The sequence below is a fragment of the Pundamilia nyererei genome, unplaced genomic scaffold (assembly GCF_000239375.1).
Source record: "Pundamilia nyererei isolate P.nyererei 1_Seehausen unplaced genomic scaffold, PunNye1.0 scaffold00018, whole genome shotgun sequence".
NCBI lineage: Eukaryota > Metazoa > Chordata > Actinopteri > Cichliformes > Cichlidae > Pundamilia > Pundamilia nyererei.
The window spans coordinates 80,629-102,742 of NW_005187419.1; the positions used below are offsets into that span (position 1 = coordinate 80,629).

Below are 22,114 nucleotides of genomic sequence, written 5' to 3' on the forward strand. Positions count from 1 at the left end.
ATGTATCTAATATCTGAGGTAAAACATTCTTGTGAGATCTGCCTAACTTGTTGATCCACTGATCTCCAGATTGTGGACCCACTGGCGCGAGGAAGAGCATTCCGCATGGTGGAGGAGGTGGATGGTTACAGCGTGCCCCAGACCCCCATCACCCCTGGAGCTGCTTCGCTTTGCTCCTTCACCAGCTCCCGCTCAGGTCTCAATCGGCTGCCTCGTCGACGTAAGAGGGAGTCTGTGGCAAAGATGAGTTTCAGGGCTGCAGCGGCGCTGGTCAAGGTGGGAGGGAGGGATCCAGTAAACAGATTACATTTAAATACATTCAGTCTTTATAAAAATTAGCATTAATACTGTACAATAAAGAGTAAAACACTTTTGCATGTGGGCTCTATTTGTGCTGGTTCACTGATTTTGATGATATTTCTCAGGGGCGCTCATTACGGGAGAGCACTCTAAGACGGGCTCAAAGACGAAGCTTCACCCCCGCAAGCTTCATGGAGGAAGATGTGGTTGACTTTCCTGATGAATTGGACACATCCTTCTTTGCTAGAGTAAGACGAGACAAATAACAATATTCTTGTTCATGTTTCAAAGCCCCTAATCGCGTCTTCTTTGTAGGATATTCTGATGCACGAGGAGTTGTCCACATACGCAGACGAAGTCTTTGAGTCACCGTCTGAGGCGGCCGTGAAGGAGGCCGAACCCAGCAGCAAGAAGGATGAGACGGAGCTGACAGGCAGCGCCCTAGATAAGACGGAGCTGGAAAGAAGTCATCTCATGCTGTGAGTTGCCACAGGGTTTGTCAGTGAGGCTGTGCTGATAATTTTAACATGAATCTTCATTCCTGGAAAGCAGTTTTCTCATGAAAAGTGCAAAAGATATGAGTCAGACAGTAGTGTTAGTTTAGATCAGTGTTTCCAAAAATCAAAATATAATAGACAATATAAAAAGCAATATATAAACTGACAGTGTAGGTTTGTGATTCTGGTTGGCGATGTTGTCTGACATTATCGCAAGTTGGAAATTTGTTCTAAAAGACAATGCACTATCTGATGAGGACATACGTCTCCCTTTTATTTCAGACCTCTGGAGCGAGGGTGGCGTAAAGCCAAAGAAGGAACTGGACCACCAAAGGTGCCCTTGCGGCAGGAGGTCGTGAGTGTTCACGGACAGCGGCGTGGGCAGCGCATTGTTGTTCCTGTCAAGAAGCTTTTTGCCCGAGAGAAACGGCCTTATGGCTTGGGCATGGTGGGGAAACTCACAAACCGCACCTACCGCAAGCGCATTGACAGCTACGCCAAGAGACAAATAGAGGATATGGATGACCACAGGTACAAAACTTCTCACTAATGAGCAGTTCTACCCCACAGTGTGTGATGTTGATGGATGTGTAGCTGCTGCTTATTAAACATGTTCTTTGTCTCTTCTAGGCCTTTTTTTACATACTGGATCACCTTTGTCCATTTGCTCATCACTATCTTGGCTGTGTCCATCTATGGTTTTGCACCTCCAGGCTTCTCCCAGCATGAGACGGTTGATTCTGTGAGTCCAGGCTCAGATGGGGGATGTATGTGCATTGACGCCTTGGCAATTTTCATCTTTCAATAATGTGTAACCTTTCTTTTTTTGTGTGTGATAATTCAGGTTTTAAGAAACAAAGGTGTGTATGAAAATGTCAAGTTTGTACAGCAGGAGAACTTTTGGATTGGGCCCAGTTCGGTAAGCTGTCTTTGATTATGTGCTTTTTTTTGTTGTTGTTGTTGTTTTTTGTAATTTGTTCTTTTTTAAAATCTTAGAGTTCATGCATAAATGTCAGCAAATTATTAAATTTTTTCCTTTATACCTCTATCCATTCATTTTTAGGAAGCCCTGATCCACTTGGGGGCCAAATACTCTCCATGCATGCGCCAAGACCAGCAAGTGCATGATCTCATCAGGGAAAAGAGGGACATCGAAAGAAACTCTGCCTGCTGTGTGCGCAACGATCGCTCAGGCTGCGTCCAAACCTCAGAGGAGGAATGCTCGGTCGGTAAACAACCCTTTATTTTGGGATCCTTGACATTTGCAGCTCTGCATCAAAGAGAAGCCGTGGGCAATGTTGATTTCTTGTTTTCAGAGTACTCTGGCTGTGTGGGTGAAATGGCCGGGGCATCCCAGCACTCCCAAGTTAAATGGTAAAGACAGACAGTACGGTTCAGTGTGCCATCAGGATCCCAGGTAAGGCGCCTAGTAGTTTCAGTGGTTGAAGCTTGCGGTGTTTATTTAATGATAACGACACTATACTGCTATACCTTCTGTGCTTCCAGGATATGTCTAGAGCCAGCCTCAGTGTCACCTCATGAATGGCCCGATGACATCACCAAGTGGCCAGTGAGTATGCTGAAACGCCGCTTGGTTTTGAGGCCCAAACAGAAGAAGGATAGATCAGATTGTGATTTTTCTCAAGAGAGTCCAGGATTTAAATCTAGAGCTAGGCCCTCCTGTGTGGCGTTTGCATGTTGTCCCTGTGTTTGTGCCGGTTTTCTCGAGGAGCTGGTACCCTCAGCACTGCAGGGCAACCACCCACTTTTCCACTACTAAGGATCGATTAAATGCATTAAAATAGTTTTTTAAATCTCACCTTTATTGCTCCGACTGGTAAATCCTGACACCCTTCTAATATTTATGTTATACCTCAAAACACAGAAATATTAGATCATTTGCAATTTAGCAATGTTATCATCTTTCTCCCTGCTACTTTTATACTATTCTCAGTATAAAAAATGCTTGCTTTTGGTGTAGCTGAGTTGTAAAAAAAAAAAAATTTACACTACAGAATTCATTCAGTTTTATTTTAAAATTTTTGCCTTGGATATAATCAGGATAAATTGACTGTTGTTCCCTTTTTCCCTGGCTTTTAGGTTTGTACCAGGTACAACACAGGGAACCATACCAACCTGCCTCATATAGACTGTACCATCACAGGCCGACCCTGCTGCATTGGAACCAAAGGGAGGTGAGGAGAGAAACATTTATTCCAAATAAATTGCACACTGGATGAATAACCACTTGATTCACTTGCTTAACATGCCGTTTGCTTTCTTCAAGGTGTGAAATTACATCCCGGGAATATTGTGACTTCATGAAGGGCTACTTTCATGAGGAGGCTACTCTTTGCTCTCAAGTAAGCAACTCTGTTTAATACAGAAGAAAGAAAGAAAAACACTTAGTACTGATTAGAAAGATGTGGGGGGGTTTAATGTTTAAGGAACTGTGTAGGTGTCTGCCTTTCTTTCCAGTTTTTCCATTCCTTGTTTTGGGTTTTCATTATGACTGTGTGATGTTATTATGTCACGACACCGTGTTCTGCCCTTTCTTTAGGTGCACTGCATGGACGATGTGTGTGGACTGTTGCCTTTCCTCAACCCTGAGGTCCCAGATCAGTTTTACAGGCTCTGGCTCTCACTCTTCCTACATGCTGGGTGAGTCAGTCGCTGGCAGTAGCTGCTCATTCAGCTTTCTACCTGGCAAAAGAATCAAGTACTAATAAAAGTAATAGTTGGAAAGTTTTAACAGGTTTTGTGGTGTTTAGTTATTGTTTCAAGACAACTTCTAACATGAGCTGGATTAAACAAAAAGAAAAAAATAATAATAATAACTAATTTCACCAACCAGAGGGACAATTAACACATTTCTTCTTATCAGACAGTGGAAATGGTCCACGTCAGGGTCTGTGTTAGCACCAAGCAGCGAAGACAGAAATTATTAAAAGATCTGAATCAGGCAGGTTTATCCGCCCAAGATGTTTGCCACACACAAGGAAATTAGCTCTTGGTATCAATATGTCCTCGTATCACAACAAATCAAATACAGAGGCATCCTCAACACATATATGAAAGATGAATAGATGGGTAATAGAAGACGACAAAAGGAGGTGAGGACAAATAGTGCCTTTACAGACAATGAATTATATGTGGTTGGTTCCTGTTTGTTTATTAAAAAATACACACTGAATGGGAGAATATGCCAGTTAAGAAGTGTTGAAATAGTGTTGGCTAGTTGATTATATAGGCACCTGAGTACTGCAGGAATGACTTTTTCATTCTTTAAATTATATTATATTTATTGGTTGCTAACTGTGCTCTACACATTTTGGAATAGTGCAGAAAATAAGATAATATGCATATAATAATAATAATAATATCATAAAGTTTCTCATACTTATGTGAGTTTTTGGCACAACAAACTTCACAAATTAATGCATCTTTCATTATTACTGAAGCACAAATGCATTCACATAAAGTAAGTAATAATATTACCAGTCCAAGTTCCTGTGCTTGGCAAAATGAAGAATAATTTCCAGGAAATCCTCTGTAATATCATAATGCCACTTGTTAGCAAATGGCTTCTCTGGAATACATAAAAATTAAGAACTCGTGGGTAGTTTATTTCTGTTTTGTAAAGTAAACACAACAAGATTGTAAACTGACATGTGACGTGTTCGTTTACCTTGCAAATGCAAGGGGTCACCCGTAGGCGAGAGTGGTGCATGCTCTACGTGCAACCGCCAATTTTTACTTATGTGCGACTGAACTATAAAGCACTTACTAAATAATAATGTTCCTTATTTTGCTGAATAACTAAATATTCCACAATAATGTGTTAGATATAAATACAGTTGCCCAAACTGACATTTTAATATTTGACGTGTCAGATAGTGACAGGAGTGCACGCTGCATGAATAGGCAGAGAAGTGACAGGTTTTCTGATTCTTCTTGCTGACGCTTCACTTGTCGTTGCCACATTTGACTCCTGCAAATGTTCTTTGGTTTGGCAGCTCTGGGTTCATTACCCTGTTGGTAGCGCATCCTATAAAACTGCTGCATTCAGGAATTTCCTTTTTTTGTACATATTTTTCTTTTAAACCAGCACGTTTGTGCAATACAAATTCAAGGGAAGCTCTGTTCTCCCCTCCATTGTTGGGGGGATTTAATTGTTCTCTGTCTTTATTCCTGTTTAAAAGTGTATATATAATAATGTTATTATAATACAATATCATTAGAGAGATAGGGGCAATCTTCTTATCAGATGAACCAGCAGTGCCTCATATGCAGTTGGCTAAAGTTACTCCAGCTGTTTTCCATGTGTTCCACGTATTCATTACTTGCAGTTATTCGCAGTATATATCAGACTGTCAGTTTCTCTTTGGTGTAGTTTAGACCTGTCAGTCAGGCAGCACAAAGAGCTGACCTTAAGAAGAGCAGTGCTTCATATTTATTCAGTCTCTTATCTCTCTCCTGGGTAATTAAACAAAGTGCCCTCGCTACACGAACTCATTAAGCTTCAGTGAGATGGAGGCTGATTTTGCTGTTGAGCAAAGTCATTCCCACTCGGCACTTGAGGGGCTTGCCTCTTCAACACAGAGGGATTATCTTCCCAACACGTGCAGCTTTTCACCCACATTCACTCGCGCATCACACTCGTCACACATATGAACTATTTGTCATTGTCTGTCCTCCCAGAATCCTTCACTGCCTGGTGTCGGTGGCTTTCCAGATGACCATCCTGAGGGATCTGGAGAAGCTGGCAGGCTGGTTGCGCATTTCAATCATTTACATACTCAGTGGCATCACTGGCAACTTAGCTTCAGCCATTTTCCTGCCCTACAGAGCAGAGGTGATCACCAGCTAGACACAATACCTTTCACAAAATGACAAGTAATTTTGATCAGATATAAAAGACTGAACAGCTCATTGTGTTTTCTCAAGCCTGTGTCCCTCGATGCTGTCTTTGTCTCAGGTGGGTCCAGCTGGCTCGCAGTTTGGGATTCTGGCCTGCCTGTTTGTGGAGCTGTTTCAGAGCTGGCAGATCCTGGCCCAGCCCTGGAGGGCCTTCACCAAGCTGCTGTGTGTGGTGCTCTTCCTCTTTGCCTTTGGGCTGCTGCCCTGGATCGACAATTTTGCCCACATTTGTGGCTTCATCTCTGGCTTCTTCCTGTCCTTCGCCTTCCTACCCTACATCAGCTTTGGCCGCATGGACCTGTACCGCAAACGCTGCCAGATTATCATCTTCCTGCTGGTGTTTGTTGGACTCTTTTCAGGCCTCGTGGTGCTCTTCTACGTCTACCCAATCAAGTGTGAATGGTGCGAGTTGCTCACCTGCATACCCTTTACAGACAAGTTCTGCGAGAAGTATGACCTCAACGCTCACCTCCACTGAAGTGTGAGCACTGCAGGAAGGCATCAGGTCAAAAGACACGGACTGGCTGGGGGATTGTCTCCCTCTTCTATGTGGACTATGATAATATGCTTGTGTTATTTTACTCAATATGAATACCCATACCACTCATCATAAGGACTTATTTTCATCATCACTCCTTCACTGTCCAGTGAAACAAAGCTAAGGCACTTGTGAACCTCACCAAAACACCTAGCTGTCCTGCAGAAATGAGAAAAGCCAGCGCTGGAACAATGAAGATTTTCTTTCCCCTTTTTTTGTACATTCACCCTCCAGGCAAAAGATTTATTAATATTATTATCCAGGCAACCTCATACAAAAGCAGGGACAAAAATCAGATATTGATACCTTTGGTGCCTTGTTGATAAATGTACCAACTACTGCCATATTTTTGTTACATTATGCTGAGCACTCGAATGTTATCTCTCCTTTTTTTTTTTTTATTGCTTCTCAAGAAGTGATTACTGTTTTGAACACGGTAGTGTTTTAGCTACCTGTCTACTCACATGTATTTGAAAAGAAAAGTAAAAAAAAATCTACAAAATAAAAATGTCTGCCTCTCCTGCTTGAGCACATGATGAAGATCGCTTTAAAGTATTTAAACTCATAAGAATTCAAACAAAACCGCAACAAGCTATGGGATTGTATTACAGCTTGGATTTGTATGGTTTATAAAAATAGAATTGTATTTACACTGAGATGTTGTTTACAGTAATTGCCTTCTATAATAATTAAAAACATTATTAATCTATTGTACAAGTGACAGAAGACTAGATAAATAGATAACTGAGAAAAGCAACAGGTTCATTTTGTTGCTTGAGCACCTAAATCCACTGTTGTTCCCCTCAGGCCTTAACACAGACTTAACTCCATGTTCAGTGGATCAGGGGACGCATTAGGATACCGAACCCAGGCCAGCTATATTCGTGTCCTCTTTTCTCCTGCTGCAGTATTTTGTGCTTGACAAGAGTCCATGTTAGAAATAAGTGGAGTGGAGAGTGCAGGGTAAGGATTGAAGGACTAGCAGTCGCTGTTCCGCCGTGAGTACGCCTGTCCAGATAGAGTGTACTCCATCTCTTGGAAGTGCATGTTAGATACCGTGATGGCTGATGGCCCTATCTCCTTGAAGCCAGCCTTGAGGTAGAAGGGCACGAGGAAATCCTCGCAGATCAGCAGAGCTCGACGAAGGCCTGGCATGCAGCTCACGTACTGCAAGTAGCGCCACAAGATGATGGAGCCCTTTCCCTGCTGGCGACAGTGGCGGTGCACAGACAGCACATGGATGTGCACAGTGGAGCTGTCTGGGACATGCTGAGTCATGGCCTCCTGGTTAAATAGAAGTAATGTTATTAAAAAAAGAAAAAAGAAAATGAATGAGCCACAGAATCACAGTCATTTCACCAAAATCAGGCAATTGTGAAATACCTGTGAAAGCCTCTCCTTGTCCCAGCCAGAGCCGATGATGAAAGCTACCAGCTGTCCCTCTTCAAACCAGCCCAGAGACAGCTCAGGGCACTGACCCAGGAAGTTAAGAACTTCATCCAGGGTAAGTGGACACTCTCCAGACACAGATATAAATGCTGGGGAGGATTTTAGAGAGTGCGTCAGTTTGTGGGAGGAATGAAAATGAAAGCATGAAAGAAATATGCTCTCACTAACTCTGTAAATGGCACTAAGATGAAGTTACACATTAATATGTTGCTTATATGAAATGCAACGATCTTGCCTAATGACTTGCCTTCTCTTTCAATCTCGAACACACTGATGGCATCCTGTGGTGTGAGGTTCCTGAACTCGCTGGCTGGGAGTGTGTGCCGCCTCTGTTGCAGAGAGCTGTCCACCCTGACAGGTGTCTTCTGAAAGAAGGGTTTGAAGAACAGTAAGCCACTGACCTGTTGTGTCATGATGCCTCAATACAGCAACAACAGGAGCTTCTGATTATTTCACACAGTTCCTCCTGTGAGTCTGTCTCCTTTTTTCCAGCCTTTTTCTACTAGAACTTTTAGTAGCAGTCAGATAAAGTTAAACCCTGCAAACAAAACCTCCCGTGTCCTGCTTTTCCCACAGCTCTGAGTCCAGTCTTAGTCACCTCAGCTGGCAAGATGCTGACCTTCTCGCCTCCCCCACTCTCTCTCCCTCCTCCTCTTTTTTAACTGATCTCTAAGTGGCTGCTTCCAAGTAGGATAGCTGTCTGTGCACGTGCCACCGAAGTCTTTAAATCCTCTAACGTTAAACAGCAGACTTTATTGTTCTTGCTGTATTTTTTATGCGCTTTATACTTTGGATTTGGTTTGCACTGCCACATTAAGAGATTGACAAGTCTGTAGCTGCAGCAGTTCAGTGAGAATTTTTTACTTATTAGTATTCAGAAAGCTTTAATCATTCCAACACTGAGATAAACATTTGAATCAACCTCGTGTCAGAGTAGTTACAGAAGTCTTTTTTTAGTTTTTCCCTCTGTGTTAGAATATCTTTTTGTAATGGTAATATCCTGCCTGCACAGATGGAATAACTCAGGCAGATTAATTGTAAAACTGTGAACCTTCAGTATGAAAAAAAGCGTGTTGTTGAGATACTAGTTTTCATGGGCACATGGATATTGGCACATGCACATTTGCATGTCCTCTGGGTTTTGTCTTGTTCAGCGTGGGGATGTGCAGGACATGGTGTGACTGTTGTGGTGATGCTCGTGTTTTTAGAGACCAAGGGCGTCCGGGCTACTTTGACTGAACCGAGTAAGGAGGAGAGATTTTATGCGGATTGCTGTGGGGGTGATTTCATGCCTTAAAGAGATTTAGCACAGGCTAATTAAATGAGAGCGCACGAGCATCAGCTGGCCTTGGGTAAACCTGTTTACACAGACGTGTTTAGCTGTCAGCACAACAGTAGAATTTCAAAGGACACTTTGAGTTCACTCTACAGCAAACCACTTCATGTCATGAAATAAAACCACAGTGCTCTATATCACAAATTCTGTGGATGTGTATGAATTGCATTCCTAAACTTCTTCATCTAATAAACTTTTTCATTGGATTTTCCTTTGTTAAGACTGAAAAAAGAAAGCCTTATTTCTCTGGCCCCAAGAGTTTTATATTTTATACTGCAGTTATTTGGCTGTACAAATACTTTCTCCAAATGGCCTCAACTATTAAAAAAGGAACATTATTATTAGGGATTACTGCTTCATACCACTCCTCCCTTTGGCCTTGGGCTGTAATGATGTTTTGTAAATCTCATTTATTCTGTGTTATCTGGACAGCCTGCTAATCACAAATACAAGAACATCTATGTGAGCCGGATCATCAGATGTCAGGCATGTACACAGCCAGAGATTGCGTTACCTTTTCTGACCTAGGAATCTGTCAGTGCTGAACACACTGTTACAGTTAAACAGTGACAGAGTTGACTTTCACTCATTCAGACAAATTTAGAAAAGGAAACGGACCTCTGACGCTCAAAGGTGTAAGCATGTGAAAGCTTATTAAACTCTGACGTTATGTAATTTAGCCTCGCTGACCCACTGACCAAAGTGTCATAGATCTAATCTAATGTGTGCGCGCGTGTGTGTGTGTGGATACACACATACTGCACACATGCACATTTCTACAGTGTATTATGTTTTTACAGGCTAGCTTGAAGCGAGCTTGTGTAACCGAATCCTCATTAAACTTTAAACTGGCTTACAGCTGTTGTTGTCTGAGCTGGGCAGCAGCTAATCATGACTGCAGAAAAGCTCTGAGACATTTTGCATCAGACGGGTGGAAAATTCTTACTGAAATGAGCTGTCGTTCATTTATTTATTCTTCTGGGATACATTATATCCATTTATTTAAATATCAGACTAGACTTCATGTTTTAGATGTTCTGGTGATTTAATTGTTTATTTTAATATGGGTGTAACCTCCTATGTGTGTTATCATACATATATTTGCACATTCATGCATATGTAGGTTCAGGATAGAGAATTCACTCAGACCTTCTTCACAGTCAACGCTCACTGTGAAAAATACACTGAAATGTGATCCAAAGCTACACGTTTCCTTGGCCATGTGGCCAGTAGAGAGCAGTGTTCACAGTGACAGAAGACTCCTTATTGTCATGTTTATACACAATAAAAGATATAATCCAAAGTAGCAGAGTGCTTAAGTGTAATTCTAAAACCCTGTGTCAGGTGCTTGGTCTTCATAATGACAGAAACGGAGTACGCACACTTTAAATTTTATTTGATAATATACATAATATTTATTGATACTAGACTTGCCAGTATTCTGTTTGCTATTGTGCACACAGCAAAAAAAAAAAAAAAAAAAGAGAAGACAGACTTTGATAGCTTTGAATTTTTCTTTGCTTTTCATCCGTTTACATGACGCAGTGCATAACATAGGAAACTGTGCTATCACTGAACCTTTTTGAGTGCGACCAAGTATTTGTCTACATTTAAAGAACACAGATTTGTATGTTTTTATCAATTTCAGGACCAACATCTTCATCTGAAGCTTGACAGATTTAATTGATATTGAGTGATGACTGCAAACATCATTTTACATCTCTTATGTTCTTCATCCACTACTAAACGTGTGTGCTTTTCTTCACGATGCTTGTAATTGCCTTGTAAAACTCTGAATCCTTAAACTTCTGGGCTAATTTCCTACATCTACACAGTAGCAAATGTCACTGTTTTACTGTCAAAAACTTGTACATTTGTCAGCATTAAACTGTAATCTGTGAGCTCTACAGCATAATATTGTCTTAATAGAATTGTGTTCTTGAGATGATCAGCAAACAACTTGCAGTTGAAGTAATGACTCTTTCTTTATTGTTATACACATGCTGCTATACACACACGGGAAGAGACAGGTATTGATTTTACAGAGAGCCAAATACCACTTAGTGTGGAGTTATCCTGGATACCAGGTCAACAGTGGTCAGAACAGGAAGGCACAGTGTCAAGTTGAAATGGCACAGAAAAGGAGGGGGTAAAGACAAAATAAGCACGTTACCAAAAGTTAAAAAAAAAAAGCATTCAAAGGAGTCAGAGGTTTAAGCATCTACAAATTCACATGCAAATGCGAGCCCAATTATTAAGATGCATTTGCCTTTGCATCTATTGCATTGGATGCCTTCCTTTCAAAAACACAATTGTTACGAGGAGAACCCACTTGAACCTAAACACTAATATTGAATGCATAATCAACACATGGCAATAACATAGTAAATGAACAGTTCAATTGAATATTGCTCAATAACAACATACGTTTTTCCAGTAGCATGAAGTTTGCGATACGAAAAAAAGGCTCTGTACATCAGCATAAAAAAAATCCTGTCTACGGGCTGAAACTGTTGTATACTGTGGCATTTTTAAGAACACTAATGTCCATTGCAACAAGCAGGCAGCCACATTAATTCAAGGCACATAGATCTATATGCAGTGTGCTACACGTACACAACCAAGGTAAGTACAGTCGCTGCAGCCACACAAACACGTGACCCCTTTTTTTGCAGCTACATCACAGAAGCAGACACTGGCATTGCCACAGAAAAAAAGGGACTGTAGAAAGTTGCCACATATACCACGAGCACCCTTACTGTGCCACACTAAGTCAGCAAACATGTAGGTGCAGCATCTATGCTTGTAGCAGGCTTTAGCTATCTTTGAGTTCAGCTGTTAGGATGTAAATCTGTAGCTCTTTTTGATTATCAAAGTCTTAAATATTGTGCATGTTAACTGAATGTAGTTCCTTTATTTATATTTTTTTATATATTATATAATATATATATAAAAAAATGTACAATTTTAAAGGCAACTACACAGGACTCTAGTTGTAATACATAGATATATAGTTTGAAATGATAAAACCATGTGTTGATGTTTTAGACAGCAGACAGCTTAAGACATATGTCATTATATACTTTTGTTGTGAGGAATGAATTATAACTGATTTTGTTGGGAGAGCAAAATCACCTCAAATGGCCACACGGATACACAAGTAATACAAACTTTAGCCCATAAATCAGCCTGACAGGAATAAAACGATTAAAGTGTCAAGTCATTAAAGTGTTTCACTGGTTTCCAAACACAATCCTTATTTATGAATTCTTTAGAATTTAGTGTCAAAAACTTTGATACAGCGTTAATTTAAAGTAAGTGCGCTTAAAAGCACCACCATGACAGGTAGTGAAATTTCTCTGGAATAAACAGTACTAAACAACAACTAGACGACTGAAGACCATTCGAGAGTTAATAAAAAGCTGGGGGGAGTTGATCTTTCTTTTTTAAACTTCAGTCATAGAACAAGCCATCACAAACATCTTTGCGACCGTCCAATTTCTTTTGTTTTGTCAAGAGATGCTGATGGAATAAACAGAGTCCTGCCTCACTCTTGTTAACTTCCTTTCGGGGATGTTGTCAGCTCTGATCACGCAAGCAGAAGACTGAGCTGTGGGGGTGAAAGGAATGAAAGAGCTGGATGATCTCTGAAGCAAAGGTGGGAGGAGTTAGTGGATGAGATGTTCATCTTCCATATGAAGGCTGCTCGTGGGACACAGGAGAGGCTGGCTGGAGCAGTTTGTGCTCTGACTTTTCAGGCTTTCTGATGACCCTGGGGTTGGAAAAAGGGGAAACAATCAATAGATAAGAAACATAGTTAAAAGTGAAGTTTCCTTTCAGACTTTCAGTAGGAGAACAAACTGTTCTACACCAGTTTGGCCTTGCAGGCAGTAAATTGTTGATCATAACAGAACATATCACTGCTGGGGGGAGGTTTCTAGCTGTGAATGATAGCAGTGAATGTTACCATTATCATCAGTAGAGCTCATACACAGAGAAGCAGAGCAGACAGGAAAGCCTACATACCACAGTTATTCCTCCATACCAATAGAGCAGGAATCAGGACCTAGAGCTGGCCAAAGTGAGATGGTAAAAAGAGACAAGATGGCAGGGAACAGAAGAGGGGGGGTAGATAACACACAGAAGCACCAGAGCACACACGTTAGAGGCAAAGCACACAGAATTGCAGCCTTAAAGTCCAGGGTTAAAGAAGAAAGACACTGAGCTAAAGTACCAGAGGGAATATTTAACTTCCAGTCAACAGTGACAAGTCTTCACTTTGTGAAGACCTGATTTGCTCTAAGCTTTCATCGGAAAGTACAGGTCCAAAGTTTAAGAAATGACACATCTTTCATTTTTATCACTTCTTCCTTAATTAAAAGGATCCTTGTAAGGGCTTTTTTTTGTTCTTCGTCCCAGATGGAAAATCTCTTACCTGGCAAAGACAGATCACCTGGTGGGTCACTCTCTGTTTTGGTCAAGCTACTGTGTTCACTGATGCAGTCCTGCAGAATGTCTCCTCCAGAATGCATCCTGTCCTCTGGATACCAACAAAGTCCAGAATGTCATCACTGTCACTCAAACACATCACTGACTGTTCACTGAGAACCAAAGGAGAAAACTCACCTTCATCTGGAGACAGGGATTCTGCCACGTCCTCAGTCGCTGTGGCCTGGAAGAATAAAGGAAGGTAGGTTTTTGTCTGTACTGGTGTCAGAGCTTAATGTCAGTTAGTGAAGAAGAAGCTTACATCTGTGGGGGCGGGGCTACTGGACAGAAGAGTGTGTGGCTGAGCATCAGACATCTCCGACAGCTTCTCTTCATCCTCCTCCTGGATTGGAGACGATGGAGACCTCAGGGTGCTGGAGGGGAACAATGCAGAAAAATAAGAAATACTTAACTATACTATTAGAAGTGGTAATTTAATTATTCACGGTGACATTCATGCACAGAATTTGACTTTGACAAAAATATTCTAGCCCTTAGATAAGCCCTTGGGCCTTTAGCCTCTAACAGGCCCATTTTACATGATTATGTCAGCTCTAAATTTTCCTCTAAAAAAGAAAATTTGCTGGAGGCATAAAGATTAACTAAAAACACAGCTCTTTACAGGAAATGGATAAAGGGGTAAATCTGATTACTGGCAGAGTCTCATGGGAAATGATGTTTGACACCATTACATGCTATCCAATTTCCTACCTAAACCAGATTACTTGCAGTAAAGATTTTATGTCTTAGATTACCTGTCAGGTGACTTGCTGACTTTGCCTTTCTGCAGACTTCCATCGCTTAAATGCTCTGGAGAGCTTAACTGTCTGTTGTCCCCTCCCAGACCCCCAGAGAAATTGATGTCGTCATAGAGGGGGGCTGATGGGATGGCAGGAGACACCGAGCGCAAACCATTCAGGGCCTCTAACAGTGAGATGGGCTCGAAGCCAGGAGGAACTGAGTCTGTGCCCTGCAAAAAGTCAGTGAAAGAGAAAAGTGGATTTATTGTTGATCTTAATATTATAATAAAGATTTCCAAAAAAAATTTTCACAGTTAATGCAGTTAGGTAAGATGCACAGCTGGTTAAAAACGTATATCTTACTGAGTGCTCATCGTGGTCCATAGTCTGAGCCAGAACTGGACTAAAGGACACGGGAGAAAGAGCTCCAGGCTTTTTCCTTACAGCTCTGATCTGAAGCAAGGCTCTGAAGGCTGGAAAGCAGATACATTCATTAATGAATTCATTGATTGAATCTAAACCTGCTCATATAGCATGACACAACTTTTTTTTTTTTAAGAAAGTAACACTTCTTACGCAGCCTGCAGATGGGGCAGTTGTTGGCCTGGTACCGCAGAGTGTCCGCACAGGAGTTGCAGAGACAAAGGTGTCTGCAGGGCAGGATAAGCGTGTCTCGCAGGTCAGACAAACAGACGACGCACTCGTTGCTGTTGTCACTGTTCTCATCATCAGATGGCTAAAGAAGAACAAAAAGGCTTACAAATCAATCACAGCCAAATTTTTCCAACATCGTGATTCTTCTCAGTTAGCAATTCCAACCTTAGTTTCTTGGTTGTTTTTGTTCTCGATTCCATAAATCTCCTGCAAGAGGTAGCTTACACGGTCCACCTGAGAAAAAAGTAAAAAATGAAATTCAACATTTAGATTTTATAAAAAAAAATATCCACATATTCTTAAAAGTTTGAAAGAAAACCCATTCACTACAAATGACTGTAAATCTGTTATGTATACTTAATAACATTAAAGTAGTGCTTGTCGCTCAAATGTAGAATAAATAAATACATTCAGAGTCTAAAGCGCAGGTTTACAATCAAGTCTACTTTAGAGATTGGCACACATCTGCTCACATGCTTTCACAGGCTGAAACATCCACCTTTCACCTGCTCTTTGATAGAAACATGCCACACATGGGCTGGATAAATAACTAACGGCTCAAATATGACTTTACTCTAAACTTCAATAACTTATAATAAAACAAGACTGAAATAAAAACCTTTATAAACTTACAATTTGCTTCTGCTTCAGAGGTTTCACTGAGAAACTCCCATCAACATGCTGGGGGGGGGGGACAAGACATGTTTTAGCTCATATAAATAGTAAACATGCTCTCTACATGTTAAAATTATTTATTGTTTTTTAACATATACATACTCTTTCAAATGCTGCCAAAAGCACATGGGCATGTCCAAGGCAATCTTGGAAAAAACAAAACATCAAGATTATTACAAATGTTGAGGTAACAATTAAACTGTGATCGTAGTCCATTACTTTCAAATGTTAAAAAGGAGCCCATTGAGAGACGATTTCCAGCTTTTTAATTTTATTTTTTTGACTCCACTATAGTAGCTTTGCATGACTCAGAGTTCAAAATAATTCTTTTTATCTTAAACAAGGCAGTTTAGCTTTTCTTTCTTGAAGGTCACCCTCCCTTCTAACCTTCCTCTGATTGGCTGCTCATCCCAAAAAGAAAGTTCATGGGGGTGGCTCTCCTGTTTTCACAAGAGAAAAACTGTTTGCCTGAGATGACTATATAAGGGAGATCTGCTTCCTCTGATATCATATAGAAGCAAGAGCAGAGAAAAGAGTCAGAAACCAAACACTTAGAGCACCTAAATGCCTAAACTTTTGGCTCACAAGAATTACCTGTACATAAACTGACCAAATTATCTAAAACTTTGGCCTTGTTTGCTGTAAACATCTACAACTGTAGCATATATTGAAGACAAAATGTAAGAAAAAGTTCAACAGTCCCCTTTTTAACAGACTCAGTATTGGTATTAGTCCTGTGCAGCTCCAGTGACTTACCGTCCCCTTCATCAACCACAGCTTGGATCACCATGGGAAACACTCCTCGGTCGAGGTCAAAATTCAGCTTTAAAGGAGACAGTTACACATAAATAGAAGACATATATCAAATCAAACGTGGTGATGCAATGCTTTTTTATGTCCTAAATTAAACTGATTACAAAATGCATTAACTACTGCAAATGCTTACATCTTCTTCTTTCCATTCGCTGAAATCTATTTTAAAAGACGGCATGGAGAACTGCTGGCTCACCCCCCGCTTGTAATGCACAGTTTCAGAGGCCATCGACGGATCCTTTGGGCTGTACCTACATGTAGAAGACAGCAAAACTATCAAAGTTGACTTTGGAAATGACAGAAAAGGGAAGAAATATTCCAGTACAACCTGGAAACTTTTTGCTGCTGCACTTATACAGACATCAGCAATGAAGACTCAATGTGAACTAACACTTATATGTATTAAGAAATTCAGTACACTTTTTAAATAAAATCAAACTAAAGAAAATAGAAAACCAAGCACAACAGCAGCAGCCGCCGTCATTTTATGGATCATCTTGTTTGTTTCATAAGACGGCAACTTCAGACTATCACTTTCGTCTTTGTCTGAGTCTTATCTGGTATCCATGGTGACTGGTGGTTGCTAAGGACCCATTGCATCTATTCTAGACTTTGTGCTCTGGAGCTCAATCTCACACCCATAAAACAGCATTTAAATGTTTCTTGTTGTTACTGCTTCACATTAACATGAAGACGCTGTGTCAGAGCAGTATCAGTCTGTGTGAAAGGTACAACTGATCCTCCCATAGGCAGATGCATGTGCCCCATCTTTGTTTACTTCACACACGGCATGGATTTTTATTTAATAAGTAAAAAACCAGATGATGATTTGATTGTATTAATTGTAAGATTAAATCCTTACACTGCCATGCCATTGGAGAACTCCTCAAATGCCTGGCAGTAGAGGGTGATAGCCACTCGAGCATCAGCATCAAAAGTGAACTCCACACCATACTGGACCTTTGGTTTCCCGCCGTCCTCCGCCAGTGTGTCAGAGTCATCTTTATACCTACAATCCAGACATTTGACAAGGCTTAGGCCAATGTGACTGGCTTCATTAAAACTGTTATGGTGATGTTTCATTGTGATAGTGCCTTTATATCACTACCTGACCAAACGCAAAGAATCCTTCCTGATGTTCACCAGACTCCTCAGGGTTTTCACAGGCTCATGGGGTGCAGGTGTTACATATGGAAACTAGTGAAATAGAAGGATTTGAAATTATTGAAATAGTTCTACTGACCATTTTATTGATAAGAAATGTCAAACTGCTGTTGAAAATACAGTGCTAAACAGCAGGTTAAATAAACAACAGTTTTCACCTGCACTGGCCTATTTCCAAGAAAATTCAGGTCCATGTTTTCCCCAAAAAGGTATCCCTCTGGATGTGGCGTGTCAAATTTTTCTCCTCCCATGAAAAAGTGGCTGGCAAAATAATTCCCTGAAGGTGAGATATTTTAAAAGAAAAAGCGATGAACAGATTGGATGCACTCATGTTTAATAGTGCAGTCATTTCGGAAAAAGCAGCACAGCAACCTTGAAGCTTTAATTTTGATTCTTTTCAGCTATTTGTCAAATTTAAAATACTTCCATTATTCAGTTAATGCTAAGAAAACTAGTTTGGCAAGCAATAAAATGGTGGCTAAACTAGTTTATATACTCATCTTCACATTGTTTTTACAATGTGAAAAGATCTATATGCTATCAAACTGTGGTTTAAAGGTTATTGCTTTAAAGGGTGAGAAACATTTGATGACATAGAGGGTCACTACGTCAACATCTATGATTCCTCAGTTCTTAAAAGTCCATCTACTCATGATCATCCTGATGAACATCAAGACTGTCTGTCTGTAATAGCCTAATAAACAGCCATCGTGCTTTATCCTCGGTGGCAGCAATGTCCGACACACCGAAAATACTGTAAATCTGACAAAAATGTTTTATTAAGTTACCGTCTATTGGTAAAAAAAAAAATAAAAATCGCAATCACATGTTTACAATCATTATTTGTCTGCGCGGCTGACGGTCATTAGCAGAAAGCGCATTTAGACCGCACTAGTTAGGAAGATGGGTGTTTATGACGAATATGATTTCATCGGAGACATTGACGATCATTTACCAGATTTCGGTGGAAATCGGTAAGCCGAGTTGGCTTGAATATCGATGTCTTCAACACCAGCGATTCTACGACTCAGGATGGACCCCATCTCTGCTTTCTCTGTTGGGTCGCTCGATATTAGCTCCAGTTAGCTAGCAGCGAACGATGCGTCGGCAGTTCCAACTTCCTCTGCCTTCAGTCTAGACTAACACCAAAACGATAATAACACCAAACACAAATACACGCTTTATTTATTCTAACATTTTACTCGCTCTGTTTTTGGTGGCTACGCGGCGAAAAGGAAAACAAATCGAAACGAGCTGTTGTTTTGCCAGAGGAGAGCTAACAAAGCAGGGAGACACGCTGATTGGCTGTCGCCGAGCGTTCCGGAGCGTTCGCTCTGTGTATAGGGACTGCCCGGAGGTCCACACGGAGCTAATTTAGTAACGAAGGGAAGGTGTCAGAGCACGGGCGTCAGCTCCAATCCAGCAAATTCAACGCTGTATGAACTACGTGTAGGAAATGTTTGACCTAGGGTTGATGCTTCCCAGAGGGTCATACTGATTTCTATAAAGTTAGAAAGGAGCAACAAACTGCATTGCATGGTTACAGATTACATAAAAAAAGTCTATCAAAGTAGTTGCACTTAAATTAGTCTACAGCTTGCCAGTTGACTGATATGTAGCACTTCCTAGGTCACTGATGAAGGGAATTTTCAATACAGAATCACTGAAGAAATCTTGAGATTCCTTAGCATAGTTATGATTTTTTGTGGGGTTGGTTCGTTTATCTTTTATAAAAATGTTGGTCGCCCTTTACCAGTCCCAGGCCTCTAGCTCCTTGTATAATTTTCCCATGTGTGCTTTAGGAAAAAATTATAAACGATGACAAGGCATAATGCTGCTCACTGATTGTCACCACTCTTGTCAGCTTAAAAATCTCTCCCATCAAAAGTGTTTTATTTAACTTTTTCTTTATAACATGGCAGCACAGTGTGTTGTTGGGGGCTTTTTGTCTCCTGGCAGGGTCTCCAAATTGATCCTGGGTGAGGGACCAAAGAGGGATTCAAAAACCCCTATAAGCAGAAGATCAAGGGAACTGTTCCTGCCTGGGATAGGGTTACTGGTTACCCTCTCGGGACCCTAGAGTCAGGCCCAGTGAGGGGCAAACGTCTGGTGGTTTCCATTGCTAAAACTGCTGCACTGAAGCTGCAGGGAAACAGGGAACCATCAGGCTGAAGAAGGAGTCTGATTGGGCTTTGTTAGCCTGTGGGACTTCAGAGGCAGCTGATAGGTACCGACAGGCCAAGAGGAACACAGCTCGAGCAGTGGTTGAAGTAAAAACTCGTGTGTGGAAGGAGTTCGGAGAGGCCATGGAAAAACACTTTTGGACTGCCTTGAAGAGATTCTGGCAAACCATCAGGCGACTCAGAAGGGGAAGTGGTACTTTACCTACATTGTGTACCTGTGGAGGTTCTCAGTGCTCCACGTCATCGTAGTCAAAGGAGCTTGGAAAGAAAAGTGTCTGGACTTCTTTAAGTTTCTTGTGAACCCTAAAGAAGTCCAGACGCTGCTGACTTTGAAGGAAGACATTGTCGGGCTTTGGAAGGAATACTTTGAGGACCACCTGACACATCTTCTGTAAAGGTAGCAGCATATGGGGACAAGGGAGACAACTTGTCTATCTCCGGGGGTTACGCCACTGAGGCAGTTAAATAACTTCTTAGTGGCAGGGCTCCCGGGGTGGATGAGGTTCGCCCTGGGTTCCTGAAGGCTCTGGCTGTTGTTGAGCTGTCTCGGTTGGCACACCTCTACAATGTTGCGTGGAGATCAGGGGTTGTAACTCCTGATTACCAGACCTGGGTGGTGGTTCCTATCTTCAAGAAAGGGGACCGGAGGGTGTGTTCCAACTATAGGAGGATCACACTCCTCAGCCTCCCCAAGAAAGTCTTGCCAGGGTGCTCGAAAGGAGAGCCCGTCAAACCTCAGATACAGGAGGACCAATGCAGTTTTTGTCCCGGTCGCGGAACACTGAACCAGCTTCACCCTCTTTAGGATACTTGAGGGGGCAAGGGAAATTGCCCAACCAGTCTACATGGTTGGGCAGAAGTGTCTTATGGGAGGTGTTCCGGAGTATGGGGTGTCAGGCCATTCGATCGTTATTCAACCGTTGCATGAGCTTTTGTCTGCATACTGTTTCTGGTGGGTGTTGGAGTCCACCAGGGTTGCCCTTTATCACGCATTCTGTTCATAATTTGGTCCTCAGCTGGAAAAAGGATGGAGTCACCACTCCAGGTCAGGGACAACTTCCTGCCCCAAGTTGAAAGATTTAGGTATATTTAGGTTTATTGTAGGGTCTACCTTACAATTCAAAAGCGCCTTGAGGCGACTGTTGTTGTGATTTGGCGTTATATAAATAAAATTGAATTGAACTGAACTGAGTGGTGGTCCACTGGAAAGGCTTGAGGAGGTGGCCGGGGAGAGGGAGGTCTGGCATTCTCCGATTAGGCTGCTGCCCCCATAAGTGGAAGAAAATGGATGGATAGATAGATGGAATTTGCAAGTTAAATGGACTGGTTCACATATAGTAATTTCCTATTCAGAGCTTTATATAATATCACCTGTTGCCCAACTGGGATAGGCTCCACCTTCAGTGCAACCCTGATTTATATAAGCAAAAGAGAATACATTGACTTTATCTTTAAACACACTCTCTCTTCTCCTCATATTTTTCACCACTGTCAGAGCAACTTTAATTTTCCTTGCTATTTCCACTTGCTTCATCTTCTACCACATCTTGTTGTAACTATCTGATACACAGACAGACCTCTACAAGAATGTAGCATAGCACAGAAATGATACAAGCTGGTTCAGTTCTCAACCTTTTTGGTGCTAAAGGACATCAGAGGTCATAAAAGATCAAAGCACAGCAGAATAATAGTGAATAGTAGGGCTGGGCCATATCATACCTTTCACGGTAATACCGATATAATGTTAGGCAACGATAAATATCGCGATACAATATGGGTAAAACGCACATGTGCAGTGCCTTTGTTTTCATACGCACATGGCAGAAAAAGCATAACGACCGAGAATGAGAAGGGCGTTGAATGAAACAGATGAACCAGAATTGGTTTGTTAAAATGGTGCAACTTCAGTGGTGTGGAACTGATTTGGCTTTTGTCCGTCAGATACACACCAAAGCACAATTTTTGCTAGAGCATGCTAGCGGGCCGTTGTTATTACCGTGTTTTTCGGAAAATAAGTTGCTCTTTAAATCCTTTTATTTTCTGAAAAAATCGACACTGCCCCTTATAATTCTTATGTATTAATTCTGGTTGTGCTTACTGACCTCGAAACGATTTTGTGTGGTACACTGGTGCTCAAAAATTAAGAAAAAAAAAGTTTTAGTACGACTTTGCTAAGCTATGAACCCGCACCGCTTGATGGATTGTCAGAGCATTATGGCTATCGTAGTCAGGAACCTCGCAGAGTGATATTACTGTGCTTCAACATAATATTACCATATTGTGTGTGTGTGTATAACCTCTTTTTAAGTTTTGTGGATATTATACATGGTTATGCTCAGGATATGTCAGCCCATTTT

The 22,114-nt window shown here is 41.3% G+C and overlaps 3 protein-coding genes across 6 annotated transcripts in view; 1 reads left to right on the forward strand and 2 right to left on the reverse strand.

Moving 5' to 3' along the window:
- The window catches only part of rhbdf1a (rhomboid 5 homolog 1a (Drosophila)), a 30,948-nt gene extending 24,188 nt beyond the window's left edge, over positions 1–6,760 (forward strand). For 2 of the 3 annotated variants that reach the window (XM_005725981.2, XM_005725982.2), the window contains exons 6-19: positions 70–276; positions 426–548; positions 616–779; positions 1,080–1,328; positions 1,428–1,539; positions 1,642–1,716; positions 1,861–2,022; positions 2,114–2,214; positions 2,304–2,367; positions 2,898–2,992; positions 3,085–3,160; positions 3,358–3,458; positions 5,499–5,652; positions 5,776–6,760. In XM_005725981.2, coding sequence (XP_005726038.1) covers positions 70–276; positions 426–548; positions 616–779; positions 1,080–1,328; positions 1,428–1,539; positions 1,642–1,716; positions 1,861–2,022; positions 2,114–2,214; positions 2,304–2,367; positions 2,898–2,992; positions 3,085–3,160; positions 3,358–3,458; positions 5,499–5,652; positions 5,776–6,195 — 2,103 coding nt within the window. In that variant the 3' untranslated portion in view covers positions 6,196–6,760. The remainder of the gene's footprint in view (positions 1–69; positions 277–425; positions 549–615; positions 780–1,079; positions 1,329–1,427; positions 1,540–1,641; positions 1,717–1,860; positions 2,023–2,113; positions 2,215–2,303; positions 2,368–2,897; positions 2,993–3,084; positions 3,161–3,357; positions 3,459–5,498; positions 5,653–5,775) is intronic. The other variant, XM_005725983.1, reaches the window with a different exon arrangement.
- Positions 6,643–8,459, reverse strand: aanat2 (arylalkylamine N-acetyltransferase 2). Its single transcript, XM_005725980.1, has 3 exons — positions 7,952–8,459; positions 7,639–7,793; positions 6,643–7,539 (listed from the first exon to the last, which is right to left on the reverse strand). Exons 1-3 carry the CDS (start codon positions 8,115–8,117, stop codon positions 7,234–7,236), a joined length of 627 nt encoding a protein of 208 aa, XP_005726037.1. The 5' UTR covers positions 8,118–8,459; the 3' UTR covers positions 6,643–7,233.
- A 2,547-nt stretch (positions 8,460–11,006) lies between these two features.
- mgrn1b (mahogunin, ring finger 1b) lies at positions 11,007–18,906 on the reverse strand. 2 transcript variants are annotated; one of them, XM_005725985.2, is made up of 17 exons: positions 18,530–18,906; positions 17,733–17,851; positions 17,519–17,607; positions 17,273–17,419; positions 16,544–16,661; positions 16,354–16,420; positions 15,700–15,743; positions 15,556–15,603; positions 15,088–15,156; positions 14,845–15,004; positions 14,632–14,741; positions 14,284–14,498; positions 13,791–13,902; positions 13,667–13,712; positions 13,476–13,580; positions 13,067–13,112; positions 12,745–12,812 (listed from the first exon to the last, which is right to left on the reverse strand). In XM_005725985.2, exons 1-16 carry the CDS (start codon positions 18,615–18,617, stop codon positions 13,072–13,074), a joined length of 1,578 nt encoding a protein of 525 aa, XP_005726042.1. In that variant the 5' UTR covers positions 18,618–18,906; the 3' UTR covers positions 12,745–12,812; positions 13,067–13,071. The 2 variants fall into 2 exon arrangements, with proteins under 2 accessions (XP_005726041.1, XP_005726042.1); XM_005725984.1 differs by lacking the exon at positions 13,067–13,112 and having other exon boundaries at positions 11,007–12,812.
- Between the last annotated feature and the right edge of the window lie 3,208 nt (positions 18,907–22,114).